The sequence below is a fragment of the Sceloporus undulatus genome, chromosome 6, assembly GCF_019175285.1.
Source record: "Sceloporus undulatus isolate JIND9_A2432 ecotype Alabama chromosome 6, SceUnd_v1.1, whole genome shotgun sequence".
NCBI classification, from domain to species: Eukaryota; Metazoa; Chordata; class Lepidosauria; order Squamata; family Phrynosomatidae; genus Sceloporus; species Sceloporus undulatus.
This window is the reverse complement of record NC_056527.1, coordinates 156,876,818-156,891,617: the sequence shown is the minus strand read 5'-3', so window position 1 is coordinate 156,891,617 and position 14,800 is coordinate 156,876,818. Positions and strand designations below refer to the sequence as shown.

The 14,800-nt window shown below is 42.4% G+C and overlaps 1 protein-coding gene across 4 annotated transcripts in view; it reads right to left on the bottom strand.

Moving 5' to 3' along the window:
* Positions 1 to 14,800, bottom strand: part of AP3B2 (adaptor related protein complex 3 subunit beta 2) — a 52,991-nt gene that overhangs the window by 13,872 nt on the left and 24,319 nt on the right. For 2 of the 4 annotated variants that reach the window (XM_042476654.1, XM_042476652.1), the window contains exons 7-22: positions 14,126 to 14,308; positions 12,319 to 12,495; positions 11,559 to 11,656; positions 11,056 to 11,110; positions 10,776 to 10,847; positions 10,241 to 10,303; positions 8,695 to 8,827; positions 8,096 to 8,205; positions 7,790 to 7,966; positions 6,891 to 7,077; positions 6,627 to 6,745; positions 5,554 to 5,610; positions 3,966 to 4,077; positions 2,763 to 2,949; positions 2,244 to 2,412; positions 514 to 589 (exon numbers count right to left, since the gene is read on the bottom strand). In XM_042476654.1, coding sequence (XP_042332588.1) covers positions 514 to 589; positions 2,244 to 2,412; positions 2,763 to 2,949; positions 3,966 to 4,077; positions 5,554 to 5,610; positions 6,627 to 6,745; positions 6,891 to 7,077; positions 7,790 to 7,966; positions 8,096 to 8,205; positions 8,695 to 8,827; positions 10,241 to 10,303; positions 10,776 to 10,847; positions 11,056 to 11,110; positions 11,559 to 11,656; positions 12,319 to 12,495; positions 14,126 to 14,308 — 1,975 coding nt within the window. The remainder of the gene's footprint in view (positions 1 to 513; positions 590 to 2,243; positions 2,413 to 2,762; positions 2,950 to 3,965; positions 4,078 to 5,553; positions 5,611 to 6,626; positions 6,746 to 6,890; positions 7,078 to 7,789; positions 7,967 to 8,095; positions 8,206 to 8,694; positions 8,828 to 10,240; positions 10,304 to 10,775; positions 10,848 to 11,055; positions 11,111 to 11,558; positions 11,657 to 12,318; positions 12,496 to 14,125; positions 14,309 to 14,800) is intronic. The other 2 variants (XM_042476655.1, XM_042476653.1) reach the window with 1 other exon arrangement.

Sequence of the window (14,800 nt, the reverse complement as noted above, 5' to 3'; positions counted from 1 at the left end):
AACAAGCATATTAAATGATACTCATTTGATATATCATCAGAAAAAGTTACTTTTAGGGAGTACTATCCACAGATCCTCAGCCAGCATGAAATGTGGTCATGCTTATAAGAGGATTCAGGAAGCTGTAGTCTAAAAATAAAATTTCCCAAGTTCTGTGTATTGTCCTGTTTGCCACTACGTGGATCATAGAATGTACCCTTGAAGAGGTAGAATGAGGCCCCAATCATGTGCAACCATATTCACTGCCGGTTGCCATAGCTTCAGAAAAGAACAGATAGAACAAGTACAGTTTTCAGAATTGCCAGGCATTAGCTCTCTGGCAGCAGCCCTCTTCCAGCCAGAATCCCAAACCTCTGCTGCAATCTAGAACTCGTGAGCAGCACAAAAAGCAAAATATAGGTCCCAGTTCATCAGCCATAGTACTGGCTAAAAGGGAAGCCAGTCTAAGGAGGACTTTGGAAAAGGCCAAAGAAAGAAACGGAAAAGGAGATTCATGAGGGTCAGGACACTTACAGTCATCCAGATCCAGCAGGGAGATTTCCTTTGGTCCTTTCTTGGGTATTTTTGTAGCTGGCTTGCTGCTGGGAGGCTGGAAAAAAACAAAACAAGATTTTTTAAAAAAAAAAATTATAAAAGAAAAGTCTTCTGCCCAAAGGCAAACAGTCTTTTTTCTGTTAAGGGCTACAGTCTCTTCCCTTTTTCCTGGAAGCCCAGGGCTACATATGTGGCCAATTCATCCCTTCCATGTTATCATTACAAGACCGGATAGGGCAGAGGACAAACAGCTCTGCTCAGCATGCAGCCAAACAGTGGTTCTTTTCGATTCAAGTGTTCCTATATGTGATATCAGTATAGGAATATAGGAAGGAGCTTGATATCAACTCAGTAGTTGTTCATCCATCCCAGTATTATGTACTATTATTTGTTCTCCAGGCTTTCAGACAGGGTTTCCCCCCCATCTTCTGAATACTAATCCCTCTAATGCCACTATGATATGATTAGCCACAGAGACAAGGCAGACTATAATTGGGGAAACCCTCCATTCAAATCCCCCTGAATCATGGAAGTGTCTTTGGGCAAGTCGCAATCTCCTAGCTTGGTAAACCTTACAGTTCACTTGAAAGAATAAAATGGTGGGCACAGAGGAGAAAACCGTATGAATGTTGTTGAGGAAAGTGGTATATAAATATAACAAAGAGTAATTAAACTGTTCCCAGCTCTTGGGTACCTCCCTTGTTCATGGAATGTATTATACAGCTCCAAGTTGGCATGGAGGGGTTATTTCCCACCTAGATAGGCATGACTGGTTCATCCTGGCAAAACATTCTGGGAGATAAAGAACATCCTTTCCTATGGGAATCTCAGAGCGCACATGGTCCCATCCTAGCTGTGAGAAGTGTGTGGGAAGTTCTCAATATTTCTAGAAGGGGGAGGAAAGCTTTGCTTCTGCACAGAAATTATACCCTTACTTAGACCCTTGCTTTGTAAGCTTTTCACTTGCAACCAAGGTCTTACTCTAGGAGGAACACATGTGCCAGCCTAAAGAAAGTGGGTTGGTCCAGGGCAACAGTGAAAAGATTCTGTTTTCCTCTTGGCTGGAAGGACATGCAAGTTCTTCACTGCTGTAAAATACCTGCTGCCTCTATTAATATCAAGTAAAGGCTCCTTTCATACAAATGATTCCAAACTCCAAGTGTTTTGAACTTTGACTATCAGGAGCCTCAGTCATCTTGGCCAATGGTCTGGGATTCTGGATGTCCAAGTCCAAAACACCTGGAAAGCCAGAGTTTGGTAATCACTGCTTCATATCAATGGCTCATGTCAGTCTTGACACAATATGAATCTCTTGGGGGAGACCTGGAGTGGCTCCAGTCCCAGCTCAGAACACAAAGAAGCAAACTGGAGGTAATAGAAATTAAATATAAGACCTTCTCTGTGTACTACTCTACAAGTAACACACAGGAGTGGGGTACCTGTGTTTCTCCAGAGGTTCTTCAATTACAAGCACACAAAAACAGTTGCTCATTTGCAAACATGGTTGAATATACACAGAATAATGTGAACCATTAAAAAAAGGACTGTACAGACAATGTCAATAATTTCTGAGTCACAGAATCCTTACATCAGGACGCAGCAACAAGCACGTATTTTTTTTAAAAAAATTAATAGCCAGAGAAGAGAAGCCAGAGTTTATAATTTTAAATGTCCTCCATCACACTCTTACCCCATTTCCAGCCACTCACCATTTTCTTCTTTGCCTCCTTCTCTGCAGGTGATTCCTCTGCTTCGGACCCAGATTCAGACTCTGATGAGCTGCTCTCTGTGAGGCTGCCCTCCTCAGATGAGGATTCTGAGCCCCTTTTCCCTTCCCGAAGTGGCTGCTTTTTCTTGCCTTTTTCTTGCTCTGCCTCACTGGTATTAGAAAGAAAGAAATGGATCAATACGGTCACTTCTTTGGTGTCTCACATTTTTTAGGGGCTGGGAGTAACATTTTTTTACAATTTGCATACTGCAGTAATATTCCCCCCCCCCCCCCCGCTAAAAACTCTAGCAATTCATTTGTGGACTGCGCACCCAATAGGGAAGAGATAGCAAGACTGGGAAAATTCACTGTGCAAAAGCATTCCTCATTGCAACACTTCATTGCAGGATTTCGGTTATGCACACAAACCTATCCACAATTCCTTGCACTTTGACGGGTGCTAAGTACAATTGTCCCTTTTTAAAATCTAGTATCATACCTAGCTATGACATTAATGTACCTCCCAGCACTATCCAGTGAGCCTTTCCTTGGAGTCTCCTTTCTCTTCTTTTTCTTCTCCTCCTTCTCTTCTGACTGGTCTTCACTCTCTTCCTCGTCCTCATCGTCCTCATCCTCTTCTTCACTGCCAGAACCAGAGCCGCTTTCACTCCCACTCTCACTTTCTGACCCACTCATTGTCTCGGGCTCTGGGAAAAGGAACAGAGAAGGCAGCTCACATTTACAGCACATACATTCACACACTAGGCTGTGCCAGTGCCTCCTTCCCTCTCAATGTATTCCATCTTATTTATTTACATTGCCTTTGAATATCAGTGATATGTTCACATGGCAGGTTATACACTGCAAAAGAAAGAAAGGCAAAAAGAAAGCATATGGAGCAATGACAGACACATTAATAAGTCAAAATAGAAGATACATCATAGAATTTAAAAATACAAATTAAAAGTTTTTCTTATAAAGAATTGCTTTGAACTGAAGCCTGAAACCAAAAAGAGTATATCCTGAATTGAATACTTTGGGTAGGGTGAGGTGAGGTAGGGAGACTCCAGAAATGGTTCTCATGCTATTGCTTGAAATATATTTGCATCCTATTAGAACTGATCTTAGCAACAGGTAACCTCCATATATTGTTAAACTGTAGCTCCCATCAACCTTCGCCTATTTTAACTGGGGGGGGGGGGGATCCAGCAATATCTGGAGGACCCTATGTTGCTCATCTTTGCAGTAGATACTGCAGCCTGTTTTACTTAATGGTAGAACTACTTGCCATTCTGGGTTTTGAGCTGCCAGGGTATGATCTTAGATCTTTAGAAGAGAGCTTTATATAGAAAATGCTGCCCATGTCCAGGGTTTGTCAGGATTCCAGACTTCTTGTTTGCTAGAGCCACCGGTCTGAACTACATCATCCAATCCCACAGGCAGTCAACACACATGTTCAGGGGAAGCCTGCACTGGTTGGGGAAGCATCCTCCTCCAGTGCTTGTACATGCCTGATACTTTACTATTATAACCTTGGGACATAAAAAGATTCCTTAGACCAGGTCAGCCTATTTGTCCAGCTGTCCTAGTATTGTATGCCCTTACTGACAGCACCACTTTAGATTCTTTCCTGTCACTTTCTACTCAATCCTTTTAATTAGAAATGCCAGGGACTGAACCAAGAATCTTCTGTATACAAAGCAGGTATACCCCCAACTCTCACCACTATCAGCAGATTCTGTTGCCCCAGACTCTCCCTCTGAATCAGAATAGAATGGTTTCTCCACTTTCTCCTTCCTCTTCTCACGGCTGGTGCACTTGGTCCATTCTGGGACCTGGCCAGAGCAAAGCAAGAGTCACAGTGAAAAATGAATGAGCAAGTGTATAGAACACCCTCTATGTAAAGAAGACAGGATCACAGAGAGAATAGCCACAGTAAGGCAAACTGAGATCTGTTTCACACTTAAGAGATTTTTAACACAACTATCCCTTCTGTATGGGATAAAAATAATTAAATCAATCCAGAATGGCACACAGTAACCTGTGAATTGTTTAGTTTGGAGCAACTGGTGGCAGGTTACATCATATGCACATGGGAGGCAGTGGCGTAGATGGGCATGTATTTCATTGTGCATTAGACTTAAAGATGGCATGTAGTGTGTTCTAACACAGAAAGTAGTATTTATGTAGGACCTAAATTGAGCAGCCTTCAGAAGGGTGAGTCAAATTGCATAATAGAATCAAAGAATCATAGAGTTGGAAGAGATCCCAAAGGCCATCCATTCCAACTCCCTGCCATGCAGGAATTCACAGTCAAGCCACCACTGACAGACAGTCATCCAGCCTCTGTTTAAAAACCTCCAAAGGAGACCCCACTATTGTCTGTGGCAGTGTGTGTTCTACTGTCACACAGCTCTTACTATCAGGAAATTCTTTATAATGTTTAGGAGGAATCTCTTTTCCAGTAGCTTGAATCCCCTTCTCCAAGTCCTAGTCTCTGGAGCAGCAGAAAACAAGCTTGCTCCCTCCTCAATATGACATCCCATTAATTAGATTTTATGATTTTATTGTATATGTTTACTAATATTCTTTTTCCTTTTGTCCTTTTAACAGTTAACCATTTTAACTGTACACTAAATGTTGGGACATTTTTTGTCCTCTGTATTCTGTGCCTCTTGTTTTAAATGTTTTATGCTTTTTGATAAGCTCCACAACAGGAGCTATTCAACTTGTATTACAATGGGACGTTTTGCTACATCAGATCAAAACTATATATTGAATTTGATTGGTGATAAATTTCTGGGGTCCCAGGTATGGGTTGTCTAAGAACATGTACCACAGCAGAAACACAACTTTGCTTTTAGATGATGTGCACATGTGTTGTAGCAAACACTGCCATCTTAGAAGCGGTATTCCCAGAAGTCAGAGGAAGAGAGAGAATGGAAACAGTCATTCTATGATAACACTTGCAATGTGTAACTTGTGTATTAATAATATGTGTGTGTGTGTGTGTGTGTGTGTGTGTATATATATATATATATATATATATATATAATAAAGACCTTTTTTCTGAATAAATCAGGCCAATCTTTTAGTTAATCAAAAGTATTTTTTAACCAGCACAGCTAACCAATCAGTCAGTGAAATGTTGCAGCCTTAACCAGAACACAAATCAGCACCAAAATTAGTCAGAGCCACACAGTGCAGGAAGAAAACAGGGTGGCACACAGAGGAAAGGGGACAACGGGGACGGGGACTGAAGTGCAATGAGGACAGCAGAGGAAAAGCACCACTGCACCCACAAACGTGACCTCTATTGGTTTGCCTAGTAGCCCAATATGGCTTTCCACAGGTACAAATGACTCTTCCTAGGAGGGAAACAAAGGGAAGTGTGTAGGAGTTTCATCAGAACACAAAAACAGCCCACTGGATATCCCTATAAAGTATTTTAAAGAAAGCAACAGCGCTCAGGATGATTTATTTACAGATCAGTATGGTAATGTGATAGCAGCTCTTTCAGATTTCCCCATGCAGTTTCTTTCTGTCCTGAGCCAAGGAGATAGAGTTCTTGATGACTGATTGCTGTTTAACAGTCCCTTTCCTTCCTGCGTGCTTCACTGTCTTGGGAGTGAAGGCTGAAACACTGAAGCCTCGTATTGACTGCTGCTTCCCTCTTAACGCTTGCACAGACACACTGAAGGAGTCTCCAAGTTCTGTACTCAACCTATCCACAGGTCATGTCAAACTTAATAATTTGGGGCCCAAAACTTGCCCTCAACTTATACATGAGGATGACTTAATAGTCAAATATATATGGTTTTTTTGGCCCAGCTAACAAAAGGCAATGGATAACAAGTTGCTTTTGAAACATTTTAACAAGGAAAAGCAGCCAGTTACCTGCCAACGGTAAAGGTTTCCCCTTCGACATGTTTGTCAAGTCGTGTCTGACTGCAGGGAGAGGTGCTCGTCTCCATTACTAAACTGAAGAGCCAGCATTGTCAGAGTTGACTCTGTGATCATGTGGTCAGCATGATTGGACAGAATGCTGTTACCTTCTCACTAAAGTGGTACCTATTTATCTACTTGTATTTCCATGCTTTCAAACCGCTAGGTTGGTAGAAACTGGGATTAGTGACAGGAATTCACTGTGTTGCGTGATGCTTGAGCCTCAAACTGCTGACCTGCTGACCTTGCTGTTATCAGAGTCAGCATCTTAACTGCTGAGCCACTACATACTTGCCAAACGCTATAATAAATACTTGTGATTTTAAAAATTAACTCTCTGAGCTCTATGCATGACACACAGGGCCATATCTTCATATGTCGTGGAGCAACACTAGCTTTTGGGACACCCACCAGCTGTAGATGGAAGATTGACTAATACCTCCACATTGCGCACAGATGGGTCTGGAGCTTCACTGGGCCAGTCGGGGAGCTCCTGATAACCGACAGCCTTGGCATTGAGGAGGTGTGACAAAGAGCCCAGTTGAAAATGGTCACGGTCTGGAAGGAACAATCAGGGATCAGTGGCTATCTGGTACAGAGACAGCAAGGATACAACACAAAAGCATAATCACAATTACGGTTATATCTCAGCTATCCTCAAATTGCTTACGGCAGCTCTGTTTAGATAAGGTACCCTACCTACCTTTGAAAGATGACTCCAAGATGGGGGCTGGTTTCTGTGCCAGGAAAAGCTTCTTGGCATACTTGCTGAGGGCACCACTCTTTTCAGTGGGCACAATGAGCTGGCGGATAAAGCGGGCACGATCCCGGATGTCATAGTTTTGGTCATACTTGGCTAGATTCAGCACATACTGAGTCAACAGTTTGCTCTGTGGAAATGGAAGACAATACCGGGTAGCCGTTTTTTTTTTAAGTTACTTGGTTACGGGTTGGGTTCAACATTATCCAATACTAATTATCTCTTATGCCAAGGGGAAAAACAAATAGCTCTTCTAGGTTTTTTGGCTACAATTCTCAGCATAGCCAATGCTAAGAGACTGTGTACATTGTAGGCCATAACATCAGGAGGGCATAAGGTTCCATATTATATTACTAAAAAGAAGCCTAGAAAAAGAAGAAATAAAAGAATGCATGGTAGAGTGGGCACAGGAGCTAGGCCACAATATAGATATTAAAAATGGGTAATAGCAGAGAAATCCATACATCTACAGCCTGTATCTGTATCCATAGATTGTTTATTCATGGATTGAACCATCTATATTTGAAAATATATTTAAGAATATATATATTCCAAAAAGCAAACCTTGATTTTGCCTATTTATATAAGGGACACCATTTTACTATGCCATTCTATTTAATGGGACTTGATGATCCATTAATTTTGGTATCCATGGTGGGAGGGGTCCTTGAACCAAATCCCAGCAGATACTAAGGGCCCACTGTATTTTCCATTGAACACTTGAGGACTAAAGAATAATTACAATACAGCAAGGGATCTTGAACAGGTATCACTGGCATCACACATAGGAACTCCATCAGAAATTGCACCCCAAAAATTGCAGAGAACATGAAGGACCTTACCTGCTTGGAGTTTGTCAGATAAAGCTTGGCAGCCAAGTTGATGACTTGCAGTTTCACAATGTCTTCCTCACTAGTGAAGGACTTGGCCATCTTACGCAGCACATCTGGGGCAATCTTGGGAACATGTTCACAGTACTCACCAATCAGCCATAAGATACTAGCTCGGGCCATTGGTACCTGCAACACAAGGGGGCTCTGTATCTCCAAGACTCCCAAGACCTTCCATCCTCACCCTTTCTTTCTTTATGGGCCCCACTGACATAGAAAGAGGGCAGTCACCAACTCCTTCCCAGTTAATGCTCCCACCTGGATGTTGTCGGTTAGCTTTGCCATATGTTTGATGATCTCACTATGTTGAGATGGTTGCATCTGGAGGAGTTTTTTAATGACAACCACAGATTCAGCCACAACAAGCTCTAAATAAGAGTGACAAAAGGAAAAAGCATAGTGATATCTGCAGTAACACTCAGTACTCTGATTTCCTATAATTCTTGTGCAATCAAGGCTTGCAAGGTTGACATGCCAGCACTTTTTGATTAGCTAGTTGACAACATCTTCCACCATCTCTCACATTTCCCTGTTCCCTTTGAGCTTAGCTGCAAAACCCACAGGAGTTTGGGAAAGAATTAATTTCCCCTGCAATAATATATTGGGTTCTTGACATGGGAAGTATTCAGGGACAGCTTGATCTTGAATGGGCAATGAAGAGCCATTAACTTTACAGAAGACCTGCTTGCAGCGCAGTCAAAATGAACCACTGCACAATAAACATTTACACTATTTCTCTTCTCCATAATTTACATATTCTTATCCAGTCCAAATTAACTCCTCTACCTCACCTCTTCCTCATACTCCCTCATTTCCTAGCTGGGCTGCACTGATGTACCCCAGATCCAGGCTCTCACCATCTCTGTTGGATAGCAGCTGGACAAGGCCGTTGAGGCACGTGTCGCGCACTTTGCCAATATTGGTGGCACAACGACCAATGGCCTGAATGGTGGCTGCCACAAAGTCTTTATCCATGCTCCGGATGTAGGTCTGTGGGAAAAGAAGCCGCAAGTAGTTCTCCTGTCATGCCCACAATCAGGGGGGTATGGAGTTATATTTGTGCCACTTAGGATTTCAAACTGATACCCACAAGTATCACCACTCTTCCCAGAACCATAGAGAAACAACCACAACTTAGTGCCACAAAGATTCCTAGCTCAGCCCCTACAATATCCAATTGTAAAGTGCCATGTATATGGCTCTCTCGGCACACCCAGACTGATTAAAAAGACCAGAAAGTTCCAGATTTTGTTCCTTTTCTTTTCAACTTTATTTTGTAGATCTATACATATTCTGCTTATCCTAAAATATTTTCTGTCAGTTCCCTATTTTATCAGATACATTTTATTCCAGCTTCCCAAGTTGGTTTATTTTAACTCAGTTAAAATAACTGTTAAAATCGTTATTTAAAAAAAAAAACATTTTTAAAATAGTTATTTAATAGTTAAGTTATTTTAAAATAGTTAAAATAGCTGAAAAGCTAGCCTGGTACAAGTGGTTTGACCAGTGGACTAGGACACTGGGGGAGAGCAGGGTTCAAATCCCAGCTCAGTCATGGAAACCCATCATGGACAAGTCACACTCTCTCAGCCTCAGAGAATGGCAATGGCAACCCCCCCCCCTTATCTTGCTAAGAAAACCTTATGATAGGGTCACCCTAAGTCGAAAACAAGTTGAAGGCACACAACAAACAACCTTAAAACCGGAAAGAACAGGAACAAAATCTGTGACTTCTCACTCTGTTTGGATGCACCCTCTCTCACAAACATACACTGAGAGAGAGAGAGAGAGAGAGAGAGGGAGGAGGAGGAGGAGGAGGAGGGAGATCCATACCCGTTTTCAGACAGGGAAATTGAGAGCCATCCTTAATGGTTTCAAAATAAATACTGAAATCACAAACTTCAGAAACTGCTTGGGGAACTATAACATTTTCTCCTTTCAAATGGCATGTCTCTGTTATCAAATTTTACATAGAGGTTATTCATATTATGAAAATGATCTGCTTCTCTTGTATATAAAGACATAAATCGCTTGCAGTCACCTCTCAAGTCTGTCCGTTAGCTTCATTCTCAACCCTTCTGTGCTAAAGAAGTTACTTAGCCACGCCATACCAAATGCAGCCTTCATTGTCTGAAGCCGCCTGATTAGCTAAATCAGTGCCTAATTTGCTGGACAAAGTTGGCAAACAACTTTAAATCATTTCAAATGTTCTATCTTGACTGAAAACCTTCTCTTTAAAAACTGTTTTGCAGGTTACTTAGGAGTATATTGCTGGACTGTATGTGTTAGTAACCTACAGTTACTAACCAAAGGCAACCAAAGACACAGTCTTAGCATTGGCATATTGCAAACCCCCTCACTCCTGTGCTAAGACCAGTATTCTCCCCATTGGCTGTGCCATACCTGGAACTCACGCAGGATGGTAGAAATGTTGGTTTCATTTGCAAGGTTGGTCAGAACTTCCAGCTGGTAGGAAGGAAGGGAGAAAAAGAAGTAACTGTTAACAGGCAGCATGAACTCTAACTTCATGCCTACAACAGGAGTTGCTGGGGTCAGCCCCAGATCATTTGCTGCCTGAAGCAAAGCACAAAACCATGCCTCTCTCTCTTCTACAGCTAACTGGACTGAATGTTACATCAATATTGGTAACTGACACCTGAACAGAGCAGATTTAGGATGTCCTTCCTAAAAGAATGGTCAAGGAGTTTAGGAGGAATAACTGGGGACTGCCACCATCACTCCTAGTATCTGTTGACTAAGGTGACTGATTCACTTTGCCCAGTGGTAGGGCTGGCTCTGGTAGATGCTAATAGGTAAGAAAGCAAAGACTTTCTCCCATTTGGTACAATTTGAAGAGAGTACCATGTTGAACTGGCACTCCTATAGCATCAGTGTGGCCTGAAAGCCATGTCCCAGGCTGTTTGAGTATCTGACATACCTTGAGGATCTTGATCTGCGTGGGGTCAGTTGATCTGATGTAGAAGCTTTTCAGGTACGGTTCAAACATGCCCTGCACAGACAGAAACAACAGGATCAGCTTCCCCAGGATAGCTCCAGACATACAGGGGGCTATAGCATTGGTACAAAGGAAGCACAGGCTGACCAGAAGTGATTCATAGCTGTAGCACAGCAGATCTCCAGAGACCTGGAATTCACATCATTTGTGCTCATGTGACTCCTTCCCATTTGAAAAAAAGGAGAGATAGACAGACACTCACCCTACGCTTAATAGACATGGTGGCCACATTCTGGAGCACAACATACTGCACCTCACTGGCATAGGAAAAAGAAAGAAAGAACTGTCAACAAGCAAAGCATACTTAGCCAGTATACCTAGCAATGATAACAGCCTTTAAAATGGGTTGTGACAGATGCTCAAAAGCACAGCTTCCTGCTTGCAAAACACAGCTCAGTCTTGTGCAGGGTATTTACAATTTAATAGGGCCAGAAATGGAGTATCATGGAAAAGGTCATAACCTCCTGGAACCCTGAACAGCAACACTCCACACTTCAGCATTTTGTGGTAGTTTACACATCTTTTTCAAAAAGACACCAGTGTTAATTAAAACACACACACACACAGCTACAATAGAACATAGCCAAGAGTTTAGCCCATATCGTATATGCTAAGAAAACTGCCCAGCTTTGTTTCTTTGCTAATAAATTAGTTAATATCAGGAAAAGAAAAGAGATTTTAGTATTGGGAGAGATATTTGCAGACCTGTGGCTTCTGAGGAGTCGCACTAGCGCCTTAGCAATGACTCCAACTTCAGCTTTTGGGGCAAGATGGAAATAAAGCTGAGCAACTGACATCACAACCTGCAAAGAGAAGGGGGAAATGGAAGGACTGACATCACAACATGCAAATAAAAAGAGAACAGGTTTATAGAAAAGGAGGACATTTATCCTGTTTGCTGCATCAACCATGTTAATATGATCAGGTATCATGGGAAGAACAGACCAGACATGCTGGGAAGCTGAAGGTACCCAGGAATCTGGAATGGGGGTTTAAACCATTCATATCCATCCAGAAGATGCCTAAAACAAGAAGCAACTCTATGACTTTGCGTTCTTCAGGGATAGAGTTTGAAAACATTACTTTTTTGGACTGTAGCTCTCATAATCCCCTAGCTAGTACAGTCATTTGTTGGGAAATTCTGGGAGTTAACAGGCAAATCAAGAGTATTTTTCATATCTGGGTTGCCCAATAGTATTATTTCTCAGGTCTGGGTTTCCCAAGACACGAAAAAGGGGCAAGATGATTTCTCCACTCTAGAATTCTCTGCTAGAGAGCTCTAATTAAGCGTTAAAGTTCAAGAACTATATACCCCACAATTCCATGGGACAGAGCAGAAGCCAGTCACTGCTATTACTGTTCTGTGCAGATATGCCCTAGAAGGACAAGGGGATGTATATAAGTTTGAAAGCAAGAATCTGCCCCATCCCACCCCCGAAAAAAAAGAGGGAAAGGAAAGGCTTACTGCAGCGTTACGGCTCTGCAGCAGAGGTTTGGTGTTGCGTAAGAGTAGGCGGTGATCAGGGTCCATGACATAAGGTGTGCGTTTCACCAAGGATGCTGGTTCTGCCTTGTCATCCTTGGAGTCTTCTTCTTCAGATCCATAAAAGGCTTTCTCTGCACTCTCTTCCAGAAGAGACTCCTGTTAGGCACAAAAGAGGAATGGGAGGTACATAATGTAGACTGCTCAGTTCTTGGAAGAGTCTCTATTACCTTTCAGACATGTACAGCTTCTTCTTTTTTAACTCTGGACTTGCCCAAGTTGACCCAATAGGTTTCCAAACCTAAGCAGGGATTAGATAACTTCAGAGTTGTAGTCTAACACTCAAACCACTGTACCACACTGCACTACTCAGGGGCAAAAGAAATCTGTGGGTATACTGTGCCTAATAATGGATGCTCAGAGGGTTCTCAAACATTTGACTTCCAGGGCTTACCACCAATCAAAAAATAATGGATCCAAGCTAAAAATGGGTGCAGCTGAAAGCAAAGTTTGGAACTGCCAGATGAAATGCACTGATATAATGTTATATTGATATTTGAATTCCTCTTTGGAAATGATTAAATTCTTTGTCATGCAATTTCCTTGTAGCAAGCAGTTCCATAGGAATTCAGCTTTTTTCAAGACAGATCAAGCCATTACTGTACCTCTGGAGGAACACATGGCTCAGCTCCCCCATTTCAAGTATTCTCTCTTGATCCAGAAGTTTTTGGTGCAGGCCTTTCTGTGTTATCTAGTTTTCTTCCTCCTCTTTGTTGGTACACTCTTACTTCTAATATTTTCTCATTTGTCTTTCCATATTTAACATGTAATCCCTCCCTCACCTCACCACTAGTTTTCTCCCTCCCTCTTGCTGGAGGCACTAGCTGGGTTGCAGCATTGGTGTCCACCTGAAAGTGATCCCAGATCCACTTCATGGCTCCCAATCTACAGTTTAGAGCAGGGGTGGCAATCATGATGTTCTCCAGGTGTTTTTGGACCATATGTCCCATTAGTCCCTGCCAGAATAGCCAGTAGGGAGGAATGCTGGAAGTAGCAGCCCAAAAACACCTGGAGGCTCAGACAATTCCTATGCCAGATTTAGGGGAAACTTCCTCCAGCCCAAGGCATGCTTGAGAGTAGAACGTGGAAAGTGGCTTTGTATACTGATGAATAAAATGGTGTGCTAAAGCTGTTTATAGCTAAGCAATGGTTAGGTCCCTGAGCCACCATCCTGCTCATTTATAGATGCTTTCAACATACTATTATATTCACTCTTCTTAAAATGGACTTTGCAAGATTGGCTCCTTAACATGGATGGACATACTAAAGGGGTTACCTTCCTTCTTGTTGAGATCTGCATTCCCTTGGGGCAATGTGCCAGCATGGGCCAGCATGGTGTAGTGGGCTGGGTGCTGAACTAGGATCTGGGAGAGCAGAGTTTGAATCCACGCTTGGTTATGGAAACCCACTGAGTGACCTTGGTTATGTCACTCTCAGTCTCAGATGAAGGCACAAATATTGCCAAGAAACCCTGTAATAAGGTGTCTTGAAGGCAACAACAACAACAACAACAACAATAATCTGTCAGATAGGGTTAAAGTCAGTGGTGGATCTGCTCCTTGTATTCTGCAAGTAGACTGAGACAGAAAAATAGAGTCCTGAATTAATCACTCGCTTGGGGGGCGGGGTTGTTGGAGTATCAAAAGGCCAAGAGCCGCATGTGGCCATGGAACTAAAGGTTGCCCACTCCTGTTCTACAAGCTTCTATCTTGCCCATCCTTTCACTCACATTTTGGTTGGGGCTGAGGAATTGGGTGCGGGCATAGCGTGTTAGCATGTTGATGATCACCACCTGGCCCCACTCCTCCACATCAATCAGCAGGTTGCACAGTTTTCGGTAGTTCTTATGGATGAGGTCAATGCGTTCTGGGCAGACTTCCTCAAAGGCCATCACTACACTGCCAGCCACTAGCTAGAGAAAATGACAAGAAGTTCAGATGCGGCAAAGAGAAGGTTCATTAAAAGAGGCAGGGATGGGCAACATGTGACTCTCCAGATGTTGCTAGACAACACAAACAATGAGACAGGATGGGTATAGCTGTCCAGGAACATTTGGAGGTCCAGAGGTTGCCCACCTCCAAATTAAGGTCCCAGCAGGGATCACCTAGACCTACAAGGGGCCACTGTTCCAACAGCTCTTTGCTGGACAACTGAGAAACAAGGAAACATAGCAGCCAAGTTGATCTCAATGAACAATAAATACAGTAATAGGCAAACAGTAACATCCTTTTACAATTCTGTTTGGAACATTCACACTGATTCAGGTTATTGCAACAAAACTCACCAAAAATGTTTTGGTTGTGTGACACTTTAAAGATTTACAGATTTACTACGACATGAGATTTTGCATGCTAGAATTATGCACCTGATAAAACCAAAATTTCATTACATCAAAAAGTTGTGC